Below are 19,160 nucleotides of genomic sequence, written 5' to 3' on the forward strand. Positions count from 1 at the left end.
AATCTAGAAATTGAAAATGAAAAATCACAATTGTGCTTGGGATGGATATGGGTGGGGCTTAATTTTTGGCTTGTTTTTTTTTCTTAATATACATATAGTATTCTTTCAACAACACGACAATCAAAAACATGTTTTTTACTTCTCGTAGAAAAATAAGGATTTTACAATTAAGCTCCGCCCCTCGGCTTACGACGAATAAAAAAATCATCAGAATTGCGATAGGGCGGGTGGGCGGGGCTTATTTTGCCTTTTTTTTTCTTAATGTAAATAGCCATCATTTCACAACAAGAAACTTAGAACATGGTTAAAATGGAAATGGGAATTTTGCAATTATGGGGAGGAGCCTAATTGCAAAATCAATATTTGCTTATACAAATTTTCCTTTTTAAACATGTTTTAAGTTTCATGTTGTGAAAAGAAGTCTACACATATTAATATAATGAATAAAAGAAACCGAAAAATCCAAAAATTACAAATCGAGAAATTGAAAAAACGAAACGTTGCAATTTCGTAAAATTGAAAAATTAAAAATCTAGATATTTAAAAATAAAATTCGAAAAACTGAAAAATCCAAGAATTGCAGACCAAAAAAGTGAAGAAACGAAAAGTCGAAAACTTGAAACATTTCAAAATAAAAATCGAAAAACATAAAAATTGATGATTTGAGTAGTTGAAATATTAAAAATTGAAAAAAAAGGAAAACAAATGTGGAAATGAAACACTGTAAAATCAGGAAATTCAAAAGTTAAAAATTAAAATATCAAAAATTGACCCAAATGAGAAATTATGATTTCGAAACGTCAGAAAATTGAAAAATTAAAATTGAAAAATCGCAAAAGTAGAAAAATCCAAAAATTAAAATGAGTAGAAATTAAAAAATCGAAAAAATACAAAATTTAAAAATTTCAAATTGAAAATTTGCGAAATTAGGTACAAAATGGAATAGAGAAATTGACTTATCAAAAACTGAAAAATTGAAAAAATGAAGCACTGGAAAATTGAAAAATTCAAATCAAAAAATTGAATAAATGAAAAATCGAAAATTAAAAAATTTGTTCTTCTGTCGAGTGGGAGTGGAAACTAATAGAATCTAGGATGTGAAAAAAAATTAAAAAAATAGCTAATCATAATTTTTTTTATTATACTATTTGCTGCAAAATTTATTTTTTATTTCAAGCATCCGACTCTGGATAATTTTCGGAAATAATCGAAAAATGATTGAAAATGTCAAGAGTGCCAAAATCTGTCTTATCTTATCAAATACTAGCGTCGCTCTCCCACCTTCTACTTTCATAGAGTATATCTCATTTGCCAAAATCAATCTTGTCGTATCAAGTACTAGCCCCACCCACCCACCCTCTTCATATTCTAATGATTAATTTTATTTCTGTTCAGTATGAGACCATTCATTTCATTCACATCGGATAAGATAAAATCAATCTCTGAAAAGAAGGCAGGGTGGGTGGGTGGGGCTAATTATGTTCTTCTGTCGAGTGGGAGTGGAAACTAATTGACTCTGGGATGTGAAAAAATAAAAAAAATAGCTAATGAAAATTTTTTTTATTATACTATTTGCTATAAAATTTATTTCTTATTTCATTCACCTGACCAGACTCTGAATAATTTTCGAAAATAATCGAAAAATGCTTGAAAATGTCAAAAGTGCCAAAATCTGTCTTATATTATCAAATACTAGCCCCGCCCTCCCACCCTCTACTTGCTTAGAGGATATCTCATTTGCCAAAATCAGTCTCATCTTAGCAAATACTAGCCCCGCCCACCCACCCTCTTCTTACTCTAACGACTAATTGCATTTGTCTTCAGTATAAGACCATTAATTTCATTCGCATCGGATAAAGTCAATCTCTGAAAAGGAGACAGGGTGGGTGGGCGGGGCTAATTATATTCTTTTGTCTAATGCGAGTGGAAACTAATAGAATCTAGAATGTGGGAAAAAAGTAAAAAAAAAATAGTTATTCATATTTTTTTATTATACTATTTGTTATAAAATTAATTTTTAATTTCATGCACCTGACCAGACTGGATAATTTACGAAAATAATCGAAAAAGTGAAGAATTTAACATTGGAAAATCAAAAAATTGAAAAATTGAAAATCAGTAAAATAAATTGAACAAATGGAAAATTGAAAAATCAAGAAAGTGTGGTATCAATAATCGAAAAAATTAATATAAAATGAAAAATTGCAAACCGAAAAGCTGAAAAAACTGAAAATTAGAAACTCCAAAAATTGCAAAATCGAAAAACTGTTGTAAACTCGAAAAATCGAGAAACTGAAATATCAAAAATTGAAAGAAGAAAAAATGTTAATTCGAAATATTGGAAAACAAAAAAAAAATTAAAATTAAAAAACTAAAAACAGAAAAGTCGAAAACTTGTGAAAATCGTGAAACTGACAAGTCGAAAATTTAAGGTTACCTCTAAGAACTATAAAATGAAAAAACGAAGAATTATGTAAAAAGTTGAAAATCTAGGAACTGAAAAATTGAAAATGTAGAAATTGAAGAATCACGATTGTGCTTGAAATGGATATGGGTGGGGCTTAATTTTTGGCTTGTTTTTTTTTTAAATATACATAGTATTCTTTCAACAACACGACACTCAAAAGCATGTTTTCTATTTCTCGTAGAAAAATAAGGATTTTACAATTAAGCTCCGCCCCTAAGCTTATGACAAATAAAAAAAATCATTAGAATTGCGATAGGGCGGGTGGGCGTTACTTATATTTTGGTTTTTTTCTTAATATACATAGTCATCTTTTCACAACAAGAAATTTAGAACATGGTTAAAATAAAAATTGCGAGGAAATATGGATTTTGCAATTATGGGGAGGAGCCTAATTGCAAAATCAATATTTGCTTATACAAATTTTCCTTTTTAAACATGTTTTGAGTTTCATGTTGTGCAAAGAAATCTACACATATTAATATAATAAATAAAAAAAAACAAAAATCCAAAAATTGCAAATCGAGAAATTGAAAAAACAAAACTTGGAAAAACAAAACGTCGCAATATCGTAAAATTGAAAAATTAAAAATCTAGATATTTAAAAACAAAATTCGAAAAACTGAACAAATGAAAAACTGAAAAATCCAAGAATTGCAAACCGAAAAAGTGAAGAAACGAAAAATCGAGAACTTGAAACATTTCAAAATAAAAATCGAAAAGCATAATGATTGAAAATTTGATATATCAAAAATTGAAAAAAAAGTTAAAAAAATGTGGAAATAAAACATTGTATATTAGAAAATTTAAAAGAAAAAAATTAAAATATCAAAAATTGATCAAAACGAAAAATTGTGAATTCGAAACATTAGAAAATTGAAAAATTTAATTTAAAATTGAGAAATCACAAAAGTTGAAAAGTCCAAAAGTGAAAATGTGTAGAAATTAAAAAATTGACAAAATGCTAAATTTAAAAATTTCAAACTGAAAACTCGAGAAATTACAAAATGGAATCAAGAAATTGACTTAGCAAAAACTGAAAAATTGAAAAAACGAAGCAGTAAAATCGAACACTGGAAAATTGAAAAAAGAAGAAATTAGAAAATTGAAAAATTCAATTCAAAAAATTGGATAAATGAAAAATAGAAAAATTAAAAAATTCTAAATTTGGACATCGAAAAATAGTAAAATTGAAAAATTGCAATTCGAAAAGTGAAGAATCGAAACATTGGAAAATCAAAAATTGAATATAAATGAAAAATTGCAAACCGAAAAAATCAAAAAACGAAAAATTGCAAACCGAAGAGATGAAAAAACGAAAATTTAGAAACTCCAAAAATTGCAAAAATTGAAAAATCAAAAAGTACAAAAGTTGAAAAATGTAAAATTTTCAAACGAAAACCACACGAAAAGCGCAAAACCAAGAAATTAGTATATCAAAAATTGAAAAAAAACGAAAAATTGTGGTACGAAACATTAGAAAATTGAAAAGTTAAAAATCGAAAAATAGAAAAGTCGAAAAATTGAAGATCGAGAAACTGGAAAATCGAAAAAACAAGCTTATCTCTAAAAATTATACAATTAAAAATTTTCAAAATTCAAGTGGAAAAATTCAAAAGTTGAAAAATCGAAAACTTGTTTGAGAAAATGAAAAATAGAAAATTTGAAAAGCTAGGAACTGAAAAATTGGAAAACTAGAAACAGAAAAATTAAAAATCGAAAAATTAAAAAATTCAAAATGGGCATGGACAAATTGTTAAATCGGCAAATTGCAAATTAAAAAACTGAAAATAAATGAAAAATTGCAAACCGAAAAACTGAAGAAACGAAAAATTGTAAACGAAAAAAAGAGAAACAGAAAAATTAAAAACTCCAAAAATAGCAAAATGGAAAAATAGAAATGTCGAAAACTTGAAGATCGAGAAACTGAAAAAATAAAGCTTATCTCTAAAAATTATAAAGTTAAAAATTTTCAAAATTCAAATGGATAAATTCGAAAGTTGAAAAATCAAAAACTTAATCGAGAAAATAAGAAATTGAAAAAACGAAGAATTGTGTAATCGAAACGTTGCAAAATCGAAAAACTTGGAAAGCTAGGAACTGAAATATTAAAAAAATCAAAAGTTGGACATCGAAAAATTGTAAAATAAACAAAAATCAGATTATAAAAAATCGAATATAACTGAAATTGCAACAAATTTTCAAAGTAAAAATTGAAAAAACGAAGAATTGTGTAAAAAGTTGAAAATCTAGGAACTGAAAAATTGAAAATATAGAAATTGAAAATGAAAAATCACAATTGTGTTTGGGACGGATGTGGGTGGGGCTTAATTTTTGGCTTGTTTTTTTCTTAATATACTTCTTCCATTTTTTCAACAACACGACACCCAAAAACATGTTTTTTATTTCTCGTAGAAAAATAAGCATTTTACAATTAAGCTCCGCCCCTCGGTTTACGAAGAATAAAAAAAAAATCATCAGAATTGAGATAGGGCGGGTGAGCGAGGCTTATATTTTGCCTTTTTTCCCTTAATATACATAGCCATCGTTTTACAACAAGAAACATAGAAGATGGTTTAAATGGTTTATACAAATTTTCCATTTTAAACATATTTTAAGTTTCATGTTCTGAAAAGAAATTTAGACATATTAAAACAAAAAGACAAAATATAAGCCCGCCCACCCGCCCTATCTCAATTGTGATGACTTTTTTTTTATTCACCGTGAACAAAGGGGGCGGAGCTTAACTGCAAAATACTTATTTCTTTACAAGAAATTAGAAACATGTTTTTGAGTATCGTGTTGTTCAAAGAATACTAATAAGTATATTAAGGAAAAAAAAAGGCGAATTGTAAAAGTATGTTTTTAATTTCTCGTAGAGAAATAAGGATTTTCCAGTTAAGCTCCGTCTTCTTGAGTCACCATGAATAAAAAAAAAATCATTACATTCTAATTTTTTGTAGTAATCGACTTAAATCCTCCACTTTTCTTCTACAAGCTCTTCAAATACGGCAACCGGAATTTATAAATGACAATTTTCAGCTGTAAAAGCAACGTCAGCGGGAACAGCAAGTGTTTACGCTACGTGCGTGTACGCAAACCGCGCCTTACCCGCAAAGCAGCCAAATGACAGGTGACAGTAACGGCAATATTGTGCCATAACCTCAAGTTGTTACTATCATGGCAAATACGGGGGTCCTGCCCTTCGTTCGGGGCGTAGACTTCACCCGAAATGATTTCAGCGTAAGCTTACCCCAGCGTTCGTTACAAATTTAAAGCCATATTTCCAGGGTGATAAATTTCCGGATGCTGTCAGTTCCATGACTGGAGTGCAATGGCTGAAATTAGATCGAACCAATTTGGTGGAAATCCCGAAAGAAATGGGCAACTTGCTCAAACTGGAGCATTTGTCGCTGACGAGAAACCACCTTGAGAAGTTGTATGGGGAATTGACCGAACTCAACTGTCTACGCACGCTGAATTTGCGCCACAATAAAGTGAAAAGTTCGGGGATCCCAGCTGAATTGTTTCATTTGGAGGAGTTAAGTACGCTGGATTTGAGTCACAATAACTTGAAGGAGGTGCCTGATGGGTTAGATAGGGCGAAGTCGCTTCTGGTGTTGAATTTGAGTCACAATCAGTGAGTAGTCACACAAATTTGGTTATTTTTTTTTTTATTGTTTGATTGCAGTATTGACTCAATTCCTAATACTTTGTTTATAAACTTGACTGATTTATTATTTTTGGATTTGAGCGACAATAATTTAGAGACACTGCCCCCTCAAACGAGACGATTGGCCAATTTGCAAACTTTGATTTTAAATAACAACCCCTTGGGCCATTTTCAGTTAAGACAACTACCCTCATTGCTTAATTTAGAGACGTTACAAATGAGAAATACGCAGCGCAACCTTAGTAATTTTCCGACGAATTTGGAAAATCTGGTTCTTTTAACAGATGTTGACCTGGCACAAAACGCTCTACCGAAAATACCAGAAGCTTTGTATTCTCTAGCAAACTTGAAACGACTTAATATAAGTGAAAACGAAATCACGGAACTCTCTACTGGTACTCGTTTTCGTTTTATAAAAATTAAATCATGATAATTGTGTTATTGTAGCAATGGAGTTGTGGCAAAAACTTGAAACTTTGAACTTATCCCACAACAAATTAACCAGCCTTCCGCCGGCTTTGTGCAAAATTTCCACCTTGAGACGTTTTTACATCAATGACAACCAGTTAGATTTTGAAGGGATTCCTTCAGGTATTGGTAAACTTGGAAGTTTGGAAATATTTTCAGCTGCTAATAACCAACTGGAGATGATTCCTGAGGGTTTGTGCAGATGCGGCTCGCTAAAAAAGCTCAATTTAAGCTCAAACCGGCTAATAACTCTTCCTGATACAATACATTTAATTAACGATTTAGTCGCTGTTGATTTACGAAATAATCCCGATTTGATAATGCCCCCCAAACCCGTTGAAATGACGAGAGGAGCCGGACTGGAATTTTACAATATCGATTTTTCGCTGCAAAATCAGTTGCGACTGGCGGGGGCAAACGTCCCGGTGCCAACCCCAGCACAAAGTAATTTTTGCATTTGACTTAAGTAAGATTGGGTTTAAATTGATTTTTCTAGACCCTAGTAAAGACCCAATTGCGCGAAAAATGCGGCTGAGAAGGGGCCGCAGAGACCATGAAGAGGCAGATCAAGATCAGGCGAAAATCCTCAAAGTAAGAATTTCTCGATTTTATTGAGTTTTCTTAATTTTAATTTTTCTAGGGTATGAAAGACATAGCAAAAGAAAAAAATTTGAGCATGCAGACTGATGACACAAAAGCTGAATCACTAAAGTGCGTTTTTGTGTATTTTGTGTTTTTTTTTTAATAATTGAATTTACAGACCTAAGCGTTGGGATGAAACTCTGGAAAAGCCGCCTCTGGATTACTCGGAATTTTTTGAAGAGGATGCAGGTCAAGTCCCAGGCCTGACGATTTGGGAAATTGAAAATTTCTTGCCAAACAGGATTGATGAAGTAGCTTATGGGAAATTCTATGAAGCGGATTGTTACATTGTTTTAAAAACGACACAAGATAATAATGAATTGCTTAATTGGGAAATCTATTTTTGGATTGGTGAAAAAGCTCCAGTAAGATCGACATAAAACGAATTAATGAGTACTTTAATTATTTGTTTTTTTTTCTGTTTTAGCTTGATAAGCGTGCTTGTTCAGCCATTCACGCTGTCAATTTGCGCAACTATTTAGGGGCTCAATGTAGAACAATCAGAGAAGAACAAGGCGACGAGTCTGAAGAGTTTCTAAATCTTTTTGACACCCAAATAACGTACATTGAGGGCGGTCGCACCTGCAGCGGATTTTTCACTGTTGAAGACAACGTTTTTGAAACCAGGTTTTACCGAAGTCACACTGCTGGTCCTTCAATTCATTTGGAGCCTGTGGCTGTTTGTGCCGAGTCTCTGGACCCCCGGTTCGTTTTTATTCTTGACACTGGAATGAAACTCTTTACGTGGAATGGTAAAAAAGCCAAGAATACTCTTAAGTCGAAATCGCGACTTTTGTGTGAGAAAATCAATAAAAATGAAAGGAAAAATAAAGCTGAGTTGATTACTGAAGCTATGGGTAATGAAAGTCGGGAGTTTTGGGTGGCGTTGGGTGAGCTTGAGGGGGTGCCACCGGAAGAGCCGTTGCAGGTGGAGGTGGTGACGGTTGTTTGAAATTTTACTAATTTTTTTTTTTTGTAGGAACATGTTGATCCTGATTTTGTTCCTGTGGCACCTAGGTTGTATCAGATTCAGCTGGGTATGGGTTATTTGGAGTTGCCACAGATTGAAGTACCGCATGGGAAACTCACAAATAGTTTGTTGAATAGTAAAAATGTCTATATTCTGGACTGCTATTTGGACGTGTTTGTTTGGTATGTTATTTTGTTGTTGTGAAAAAATTTAAATTTTATTAATGTTTCGATTTTTTGTTTTTTTCATTTTACGACTTTTTGGTTTTACAATTTTGAAATTTTTCGTTTGTAATTTCTCATTTTATCGATTTTTATCTATATCAAATTTCCAAAATTTCTTCGAACTGAAATTTTGCAAAATTATAAAATCAAAAACGCGATAAATTGGAAAATCAGAAATTGAAAAAGTCGAAACTTGAAAAATCGAAAAATTAAATTTAAAATTGAAAAACAATTGTATAAGTAAAACATGGAGAAATTGAAAAATTAAAAATCTATAAATTGAAAAGTAAAAATAGGAAAAATTGTGAAATCGAAACAGTGGAAATTTGAAAAATTGGAAAATCGAAGAATTGTATCATTGAAACATGAAAAAATTGAAATAACAGAAATTGAAAAAACAAAACGTTGCAATATCGTAAAATTGAAAAATTAAAAATCGAAAATCTGAGAAATCCAAAAATTGCAAATCGAAAAAGTAAAGAGACATCTTAAGATAAAAATCTAAAAACACAAAAATTGAAAAATTAAGAAATTGAAAAAAAACTGTGGAAGTGAAACGTAAAATTAAAAAATTCCAAAGTTGAGAAATCTAAAATTTTCAAAATAAAAATTTAAAACCACCAAAATCGAAAAATTAAAAAATTAAAAAAGTCAATACATACTTGAAAAATCGTAAAATTGTATGCTTAAAACAGTGGAAATTTAAAAAATGAAAAATTTTACGAATTATCAATTTTTGATTTCTCATTTTATCGATTTTGGAGTTTTGAAAAATTGTAAAATTGGAAAGTCAAAAACTATAAATTGAAAATTCTAAAAATTGCAAAAACTGGAAAATCGACGAATTGTACTATTGAAACATGGAAAAATTAAAAAGTTAAAAATCGAGAAACTGAAATCCCAAAAATTGAAAAATGGAAAAATTGCAATATCGTAAAATTGAAAAATTAAAAGTCTAAATAGTGAAAAATTAAAATCAAAAACTGAAAAATCCAAAAATTGCAAAATCGAAAAACTGTTGTAAACTCGAAAAATCCAGAAATTGAAATATCACCAATTGAAAAAAAAATTCTGGAAATGAAACATTGTAAAACTAAAAAATTCAAGTTGAAAAATCTAACATTTTTAAAATAAAAATCGAAAAATTGAAAAATTAAAATATCAAAAATTGAAGAAAGTTGAAAATCCAAAAAGCAAAATGTGTAGAAATTAAAAAATCGAAAAAATGGAAAATTGTAAAAAAGAAAAATCAAAAAAACGAAAAGTCGTGAAACTGAAAAGTCGAAAAAGTCAGAAACAAAAAGTTGTAAAATTGAAAAATCTAAAATTTAAAAATTTCAAATTAACAACTCGAAAAATTACAAAATGGAATCGAAAAATTAACTTATCAAAAACTGAAAAATTGGAAAACCAAACGTTGTAAAATAGAAACACTGGAAAATTGAAAAAAGAAGAAATTGTAAAATTGAAAAATTCAAATCAAAAAATTTAATTAATGAAAAATCGAAAAATAGTAAAATTGAGAAATTCCAATTCGAAAATTGAAGAATCGAAACATTGGAAAATCAAAAAATTGGATATAAATTAAAAATTGCAGACCGAAAAAATCAAAAAACGAAAAATTGCAAACCGAAGAGATGAAAAAAACGAAAAATTAAAAACTCCAAAAATTGCAAAAATTGAAAAATCAAAAAGTACAAAAGATTAAAAATGTAAAATTTCAAAATAAAAAACGAAAACCACGAAAAGCGAAAAGTCAAGAAATTAGAATATCAAAAATTGAAAAAAACGACAAAATTGTGGTACGAAACATTAGAAAATTTAAAAATTAAAAATCGAAAAATTGAAGATCGAGAAACTGAAAAATCGAAAAAATAAGTTTATCTCTAAATATTATACAATTAAAAATTTTCAAAATTCAAGTGGAGAAATTCAAATTTTGAAAAATCGAAAACTTGTTTGAGAAAATGAAAAATAGAAAAATTGGAAAGCTAGGAACTGAAAAATTAAAAATCGAAAAATTAAAAAATTGAATATAAATGAAAAATTGCAAACCTAGAAAAGTGAAGAAATGAATAATTCTAAACCAAAAAAGGAAAAAACGAAAAATCAAGAAACTGAAATATCAAAAATTGAAAAAACGAAAAATTGCGAAATCGAAGAATTGAAAAACTGAAAATCGAAATGAAGGTTACCTCTAAAAATTATGGAATTAAAAATTTTGAAAATTAAAATGCAAAAATTCAAAAGTTGAAAAATCGAAAAGTTGATGGAGAAAATGAAAAATCGAAAAATTCAGGTATCCAGAAATTGTGAAATCGAAAATTTTGAAAATAAAAATTGAAAAAACGAAGAATTGTCTAATCGAAACATTGCAAAACCGAAAAAATTGAAAATTTTAGAGGCTAGGACCTGAAAAATTGTAAAACTAGGAACTGAAAAATTAAAAATTGAAAAAATGTGAATCTAGGAACTGAAAAATTAAAAATCAAAAAATTAATGAATTCAAAATTTGGACATCGAAAAATTGTAAAATCGACAAATTGCAAATAAAAGCTGTTGTAAATTCGAAAAATCAAGAAACTAAAACATCGAAAATTGAAAAAACGAAAAATTGTGAAAGCGAAATATTGAAAAATGAAAAAAATTAAAAATTAAAAATCGAAAAATAAAAAAGTCGAAAACTTGAAGATCGAGAAACTGAAAAATCAAAGAATTAAAAATTTTCAAAATTAAAATGGATAAATTCAAAAGTTGAAAAATTGAAAACTTGATGGAGAAAATAGAAAATCGAAAAATTCAGGTATCTGCCAAATCAAAAATTTTGAAAATAAAAAAAATTGAAAAATTGAAAAGCTAGGAACTGAAAAATTAAAAATTGAAAAATTGAGAATCTAGGAACTGAAAAATTAAAAACCGCAAAATTAAAAAATTGAAGATAAATAAAAATTGCAAACCGAAAAACTGAAGAAACGAAACATTGTAACCTAAAAACGGAAAAAACTAAAAATTAGAAAATCCAACAATTGCTAAATCGAAAAATCAAAAAGTTGAAAAATGAAAAAAAATAAAAATCGAAAAATAGAAAAGTGGAAAACAATCGAAAAATTAAGGTTGTCTCTAAAAATTATAAAATTAAAATGGAGAAATTCAAAAGTTGAAAAATCGATACAGTGGAAAATCGTAAAATTGAAACAATGAAACATGGAAAAATTGAAAAGTTAAAAATCGAAAAACTCAACAAATGAAAAACTGAAAAATCCAAAAATTGCAAACCGAAAAAGTGAAGGAAGGAAAAGTCGAAAACTTGAAACATTTCAAAATAAAAATCGAAAAACACAAAAACTGAAAAATCGAAAAATTAAAAAAAAAGTAGAAATGAAATACTATAAAAGCAAAAAATTCCAATGATGAAAAATCTCAAATTTTCAAAATAAAAATCGAAAAATCAAGAAATCAAAATGTCAAAATTTAAAAAAACGAAAAATTGTGGAATCGAAACATTAGAAAATTGAAAAAATTAAAGCTGAGAAATCGCCAAATTTGAAAAGTCTAAAAATTAAAATGTGTAGAAACTAAAAAATCTAAAAAATCCAAAATTTAAAAGTTTCAAAATGAAAACTCGAGAAACTCCAAAATGTAATCAAGAAATAGACTTGTCAAAAACTGAAAAATTGTAAAAACGAAACATTGTAAAATCGAAACACTGGAAAATTGAAAAAAAAAGAAATTGGAAAATTGAAAAATTCAAATTTTGGACTTCGAAAAATAGTAAAATCCAAAAAGAAATTGTGGTATCAAAAATCGAAAAAATTGAAAATTTTAAAAGCTAGGAATTGAAAAACTGGAAACTGAAAAGTTAAAAATTGAAAAAATGTGAATCTAAGAACTGAAAAATTAAAAATCAAAAAATTCAAAATTTGGACATTGAAAAATTGTAAAATCGAAAAATTAAAAAATTGAATATAAATGAAAAATTGCAAACCAAAAAACTGAAGAAACGAAAAATTGTAAACCAAAAAAGAAAAAACGAAAAATTAGAAACTCTAAAAATGGCAGAATCCAAAAACTGTTGTAAATTCGAAAAATCAAGAAATTGAAATATCAAAAATTGAAAAAACGAAAAATTGGGAAATCTAAATACATATTGAAAAATGAAAAAAATAAAAAATTAAATATTGAAAAATAGAAAAGTCCAAAACTTGAAGATTGAGAAACTGAAAAATCAAAAAATTAAGGTTACCTCCAAAAATTATGAAATTAAAAATTTTCAAAATTAAAATGGATAAATTCAAAAGTTGAAAAACCGAGAACTTGATGGAGAAAATGGGAATTCGAAAAATTCAGGTATCTGTCAAATCAAAAATCTTGATAATAAAAAAATTGAAAAATTGAACAGTTAGGAACTGAAAAATTAAAAATTGAAAAATTGAGAATCTAGGAACTGAAAAATTAAAAATTGAAAAATTGAGAATCTAGGAACTGAAAAATTAAAAACCCCAAAATTAGAAAATTGAAGATAATTAAAAATTGCAAACCGAAAAACTGAATAAACGAAAAATTGTAACCTAAAAACCGAAAAAACGAAAAATTAGAAAATCCAAAAATTGCAAAATCGAAAGACTGTTCCAACTCGAAAAATCAAAAAATTGAAAAATGAAAAAAATTAAAAATCGAAAAATGGAAAAGTGGAAAACAATCGAAAAATTAAGGTTGTCTGTAAAAATTATAAAATTAAAATGGGGGAATTCAAAAGTTGAAAAATCGATGCACTGGAAAATCGAAAAATTGGAACAATGAAACATGGAAAAATTGAAAAGTTAAAAATCGAGAAACTGAAATCCCAAAAATTGAAACATTGCAAATCTAATTATCAAAAAATAAAAATCGAAAAACTCAACAACTGAAAAACTGAAAAATACAAAAATTGCAAACCGAAAAAGTGAAGGAAGGAAAAGTCGAAAACTTGAAACATTTCAAAATACAATTCGAAAAACACAAAAACTGAAAAATCGAAAAATTAAAAAAAATGTGGAAATGAAATATTGTAAAATCAAAAAATTCCAACGTTGAAAAATCTAAAATTTTCAAAATAAAAATCGAAAAATCAAGAAATCAAAATATCAAAATTGAAAAAAACGAAACAACATTGGAAAATTGAAAAATTAAAAATCGAGAAATCGCAGAAATTGAAAAATCCAAAAACTAAAATGTGCAGAAATTAAAAAATCGAAAAAATGCAATATTGTAAAACAGAAAAATCGAAAAAACGAAAAGTTGTGAAAAAAATCGAAAATTACAAAATGGAATAGAGAATTTGACTTATCTGAAACTGAAAAACTGAAAAAACGAAACATTGTAAAATCGAAACGCTGGAAAATTGAAAAAAGAAGAAATTAGAACATTGAAAAAATCAAATAAAAAAGTTTATGAAATGAAAAATCGAAAAAGTAAAGACTCTAAACATTGGAAAATCGAAACGCTGGAAAATTGAAAAAAGAAGAAATTAGAAAATTGAAAAAATCAAATAAAAAAGTTTATGAAATGAAAAATCGAAAAAGTAAAGAATCTAAACATTGGAAAATCGAAAAATTGAATACAAGTGAAAAAGTTCAAACCGAAAAAAATTAGAAAGTCCAAAAATTACAAAATCGAAAAACTGAAACGTCAAAAATTGAAAAAAAAAATTGAAAATGAAACAAAATCAAAAAATCGTAAAAGTTGAAAATCCAAAAAGTAAAATGTGTAGAAATTAAAAAATCGAAAAAATGGAAAATTATAAGAGAAAAATCGAAAAAACGAAAAGTTGTGAAACTGAAAAGTCGAAAAAGTCAGAAACAGTTCTAAAATTTAAAAATCTCAAATTGAAAACTCGAAAAATTACAAAATGGAATCGAAAAATTAACTTATCAAAATCTGAAAAATTGAAAAAACGAAACACTGTAGAATCGAAACACTGGAAAATAGTAAAATCCAAAAATTACAAATCGAAAAAGTGAAGAATCTAAATAGTAGAAAATCAAAAAATTGAAAAATTTCAAATCAATAAATTTAATAAAGGGTAAATTGAAAAATCCAGAAATTGTGGTAACAAAAATTTAAAAATTGAATATAAATGAACAAATTGCCCACCAAAATCAAGAAACGAAAAATTGCAAACCGAAGAGATGAAAAAAATTCGAAAATCGGAAAACTGTTGTAAACTCGAAAAATCTAGAAATGAAATATAAAAATATGAAAAATTAAAAAATGAAAAATAGAAAAGTCGAAAACTTGAAGATCGAGGGAACTGACAAGTCGAAAAATTAAGTAAAAATTGAAAATCTAGGAACTGAAAAATTAAAAATCGAAAAATAAGTTTGAAAATCAAACAATAGAAATTTTAAAATTGAAAACTCGAAAAAAATGCAAATTAAAAAGTGTTGTAGCTAAACTAAAAAAAATTCAAAATAAAAATCTAAAAATCGATAAATTAAAATCAAAAATTGAAAAATCAAAAAATTCAGATAATTTATCTAGAAATTATAAAATCGACATGTTTCAAAACAAAAATTGTAGAAACGAAAAATGATGAAATTGGGACATTGAAAATCGAAAAAATTGAGAAATTAAGAATCGAAAAATTACATAAATGAAAAATTGTAACATTCATACATTCAGAAACCAAACAATTGAAAACTCGAAAAACTGTAAAACCGAAAATATAGTATGCTATTGCATCTCTGAAAGGCGGCAAAATGAGATCTAGACAATCACATTATATCTTTCTGAATTTCTGTTACCACAATCAGTAACTTAATCGCTTAATTTAGGATCGGGAAGAAGTCAACGCGCCTTGTGAATGCCGCCGCTGTAAAACTGTGTGAAGAACTATTTAACATGATCGACAGACCTGATTATGCAATGGTAACACGCGTGAGAGAAGGCACTGAACCCCAGGTACCCACATTTAAAAAAAATAGTAATAATAATAATGAAAATAACAAAAACCGATTAGGTGTTTAAATGTAAATTCGTGGGATGGGATGAAGTCATCGCTGTTGATTTTACCCGCACTGCCGAATCCGTCCAAAAAACAGGAGCGGACTTGAATAAATGGGCCAAACAACAAGAAACTAAACACGATTTGACGGCTTTATTTACGCCGCGTCAACCCGCCATGCCTCTTACAGAAGCCCAACAGTTGATGGAAGAATGGAACGAAGACTTGGAAGTCATGGAACCTCTGGTCCTTGAAGGAAAGAAATTTGTTCGTCTACCGGAAGAAGAAATCGGTACTGGATTTACACATTTGTCACACTATTTATTCTCAGTGATTGTCTTCCAGGTCATTTCTACTCCATGGACTGCTACGTCTTCCTGTGTCGCTATTGGGCGCCCATCGACGACGACAGCGACGGCGGCGAGCCCTCCACCGAAGGCGACGATTTCCACTGCGTCGTTTACTTCTGGCAAGGCCGCGAAGCCTCGAACATGGGCTGGCTCACGTTTACCTTCACTCTTCACAAAAAGTTCAAACTTTTGTTCAACGACAAACTCGAAGTCGTCAGAACTTACCAGCAACAAGAAAACATGAAGTTCATGGCGCACTTTAAACGAAAGTTCATAATCCATCAAGGTAAACGTAAGCAGAGAGAGAAAAACGCGGTAGAGTTCTATCACTTGCGGTCCAACGGAAGCGCTTTGTATACTAGATTAGTGCAGATAAAGCCTGACGCGGGTTCGCTTAATTCGGCGTTCTGGTAATGGCGTCTTGGGGGTTGTGTTAATGTTAATGTTGACGGGTTTCAGCTATATTCTTAATGTGCCTTTCGAACAAGAGGATGAAGCGGGGATTGTGTATGTGTGGATTGGGTCCAAAGCGGACGCGGATGAAGCTAGGTTGATCCAGGAGATAGCGGAAGATATGTTTAACAGTCCGTGGGTGAGTCTCCAGGTGTTGGCGGAAGGAGAAGAACCGGATAATTTCTTCTGGGTGGGGCTTGGTGGAAAGAAACCGTATGATACAGATGCCACTTTTATGGAGTACACGAGATTGTTTAGGTGTTCGAACGAAAAAGGGTATTTTGTCGTTTCAGAAAAGTGTTCCGATTTTTGTCAGGTATTTAACTCACACTTCGAATTTTCTAAGGTTTATTTTATTACATATTTGTTAAATAGGATGACTTAGCTGACGATGATATTATGATTCTTGATAATGGAGAGCAGGTGTTTTTGTGGCTTGGAGCTAAATGTAGTGAAGTTGAAATCAAACTTGCTTATAAATCAGCACAGGTACTTTTTATTTGTCTATATGACTTAATAGAGTTTAATATGTTATTATTACAGGTTTATATTCAACACATGAGAGTGAAACAGCCTGACCGACCTAGAAAACTCTTTTTGACACTGAAAAATAAAGAGTCAAGGAGATTTTACAAGTGTTTCCATGGCTGGGGGGCACACAAGAAGCCACCAGAATAAAGTGCCAAATAAATCTACGCATAGTATTAATTTAGAGAGAGCTCAACTATAAATCACTGCAATATACATACTAATTTATTGAACACACTAATATACAATAAATAAAATTTAAAAGTTTGAGTGGGTTTTATAAACTTGCTGTTGACGTTGAAGTTCCCGTTGCAGTTGCTGTTCCCGCTGACGTTGCTTTTAGAGCTGAAAATTGTCATTTATAAACTTCGTTGATAGTAACTTTCATGTTCAACTTTTTGCCGTATTTAAAAAATTACCCTTTTAGACATGTTTTAAGTTTCTTGTTGTCGAAATAAGTCTACACATATTAAGAAAAACAGGCAAATTGTTGCCCCGCCCACCCACCCTATCGCAATTGTGATGATTTTTTTTATTCAATGTGAGCTAAGAGGGCGGAGTTTAACTGCAAAATCCTTATTTCTCTACGAGAAATTAAAAACATGCTTTTGAATATCGTGTTGCTCAAGGAATACTATGTATATTAAAAAAAATATATTGTGATTAAATTTTGATTCGTTGCGAAATCGAGGGGCGGGGCTTAATTGCAGGATCCATATTTTTTACAAAATTTTACCATTTTAAACTTGTTTTACGTTTCTAAGAATACAAAAAAAAATCACAATGGAGATGGGGTGGGTGGGCGGTACTAATATTTTGTCTTTTTTTCTTAATATACTTAAATACTATTATTTGAACAACACGAAGAGTATTTTGCAGTTATGCTCCGCCTCCTTGAGATAGGGCGGGCGGGCGGGCTTACGTCTTGCCTTTTTGTTTTAATATGTGTAGACTTCTTTTCACAACAAGAAACTTAAAACACGTTTAAAATGGAAAATTTGTATAAGGAAATACCGATTTTGCATTTACGCTCCGCCCCATAATTGCAAAATCCATATTTCCTTGCAAAACTTTCCTTTTTTAACTTTATTGTTGTGAATGGGTATGTATATTAAGAAAAAAAAAGGCAAAATATCAGCCCCGCCCACCCACCCTATCTCAATTCTGATGATTTTTTTTATTCGTCGTAAGGCGAGGGGCGGAGCTTAATTGTAAAATCCTTATTTTTCTACGAGAAATAAAAAGCATGTTTTTGAGTGTCGTGTTGTTGCAAGAATACTAGGTATGTACATTAAGAAAAAAACAAGCCAAAAATTTAGCCCCACCCATATCCATCCCAAGCACAATTATGATTTTTCATTTTCAATTTCTAAATTTTCAATTTCTACTTTGAAAATTTTTAATTTTATAATTCTAGAGGTAGCCTTAATTTTTCGATTTGTCACTATCGATTTTCACAAGTTTTCGACTTTTCTGTTTTTCGTTTTTTTAATTTTTTATTTTTTTTGTCTTTCCAGTATTTCGATTTAACATTTTTTCTTCTTTCAATTTTTCGATTTTTCGAGTTTACAACAGTTTTTTTTTTGCAATTTTTGAAGTTTCTAATTTTCAGTTTTTTCAGCTTTTCGATTTGCAATTTTTCATTTATATTCATTTTTTCGATTATTGATACCACACTCTCGATTTTTCAATTTTCCATTTGTTCAATTTATTTTACTGATTTTCAATTTTTTGATTTTCCAATGTTAAATTCTTCACTTTTTCGATTTACAATTTCTCGATTTTACTATTTTTCGATGTCCAAATTTTGAATTTTTGAATTTTCGATTTTTCATTTATTCAAATTTTTTATTTGAATTTTTCAATTTTCCAGTGTTTTGATTTTACAATGTTTCGTTTTGAAATTTTTCAGTTTTTGATAAATCAATTTCTCGATTCCATTTTGTAATTTCTCGAGTTTTTAATTTGAAATTTCTAAAATTTTGCATTTTTTCGTTTTTTTTTTTATTCCTACACATTTTAATTTTTGGATTTTTCAACTATTGCGATTTCTCATTTTAAATTTTTCAATTTTCTAATTTCTCGTTTTCATTCATTTTTGATGTTTTAATTTTTAAGTTTTTAATTTTCTGATTTACAATGTTTCATTTCCACATTAGGCTCCGCCCCATAATTGTAAAATACATATTTCCTTGCAAAAATGTACCATTTTAGGCTTAGTTTTTTCGTGTGAAAAGATGGCTATGTATATTAAGAAAAAAAGGCAAAATATAAGCCCCGCCCACCCACCCTATCTCAATTCTGATGATTTTTTTTATTCGTCGTAAGCCGAGGGGCGGAGCTTAATTGTAAAATCCTTATTTTTCTACGAGAAATAAAAAACATGTTTTTGAGTGTCGTGTTGTT

At 29.1% G+C, this 19,160-nt stretch overlaps 1 protein-coding gene across 1 annotated transcript; it reads left to right on the top strand.

Moving 5' to 3' along the window:
* The first annotated feature begins 5,594 nt into the window (after positions 1 to 5,594).
* Positions 5,595 to 17,021, top strand: LOC135138270 (protein flightless-1). The gene is made up of 15 exons (XM_064068214.1): positions 5,595 to 5,707; positions 5,755 to 6,104; positions 6,156 to 6,532; positions 6,585 to 7,049; positions 7,102 to 7,196; positions 7,246 to 7,316; positions 7,366 to 7,612; positions 7,675 to 8,175; positions 8,227 to 8,399; positions 15,254 to 15,380; positions 15,439 to 15,715; positions 15,769 to 16,183; positions 16,233 to 16,542; positions 16,602 to 16,715; positions 16,770 to 17,021. Exons 1-15 carry the CDS (start codon positions 5,645 to 5,647, stop codon positions 16,902 to 16,904), a joined length of 3,720 nt encoding a protein of 1,239 aa, XP_063924284.1. The 5' UTR covers positions 5,595 to 5,644; the 3' UTR covers positions 16,905 to 17,021.
* Positions 17,022 to 19,160: the final 2,139 nt, after the last annotated feature.

Source organism: Zophobas morio, unplaced genomic scaffold, assembly GCF_036711695.1.
Source record: "Zophobas morio isolate AGI-343-1 ecotype UQ-CSIRO unplaced genomic scaffold, CSIRO_AGI_Zmor_V1 ptg000004l, whole genome shotgun sequence".
Classification (NCBI taxonomy): domain Eukaryota; kingdom Metazoa; phylum Arthropoda; class Insecta; order Coleoptera; family Tenebrionidae; genus Zophobas; species Zophobas morio.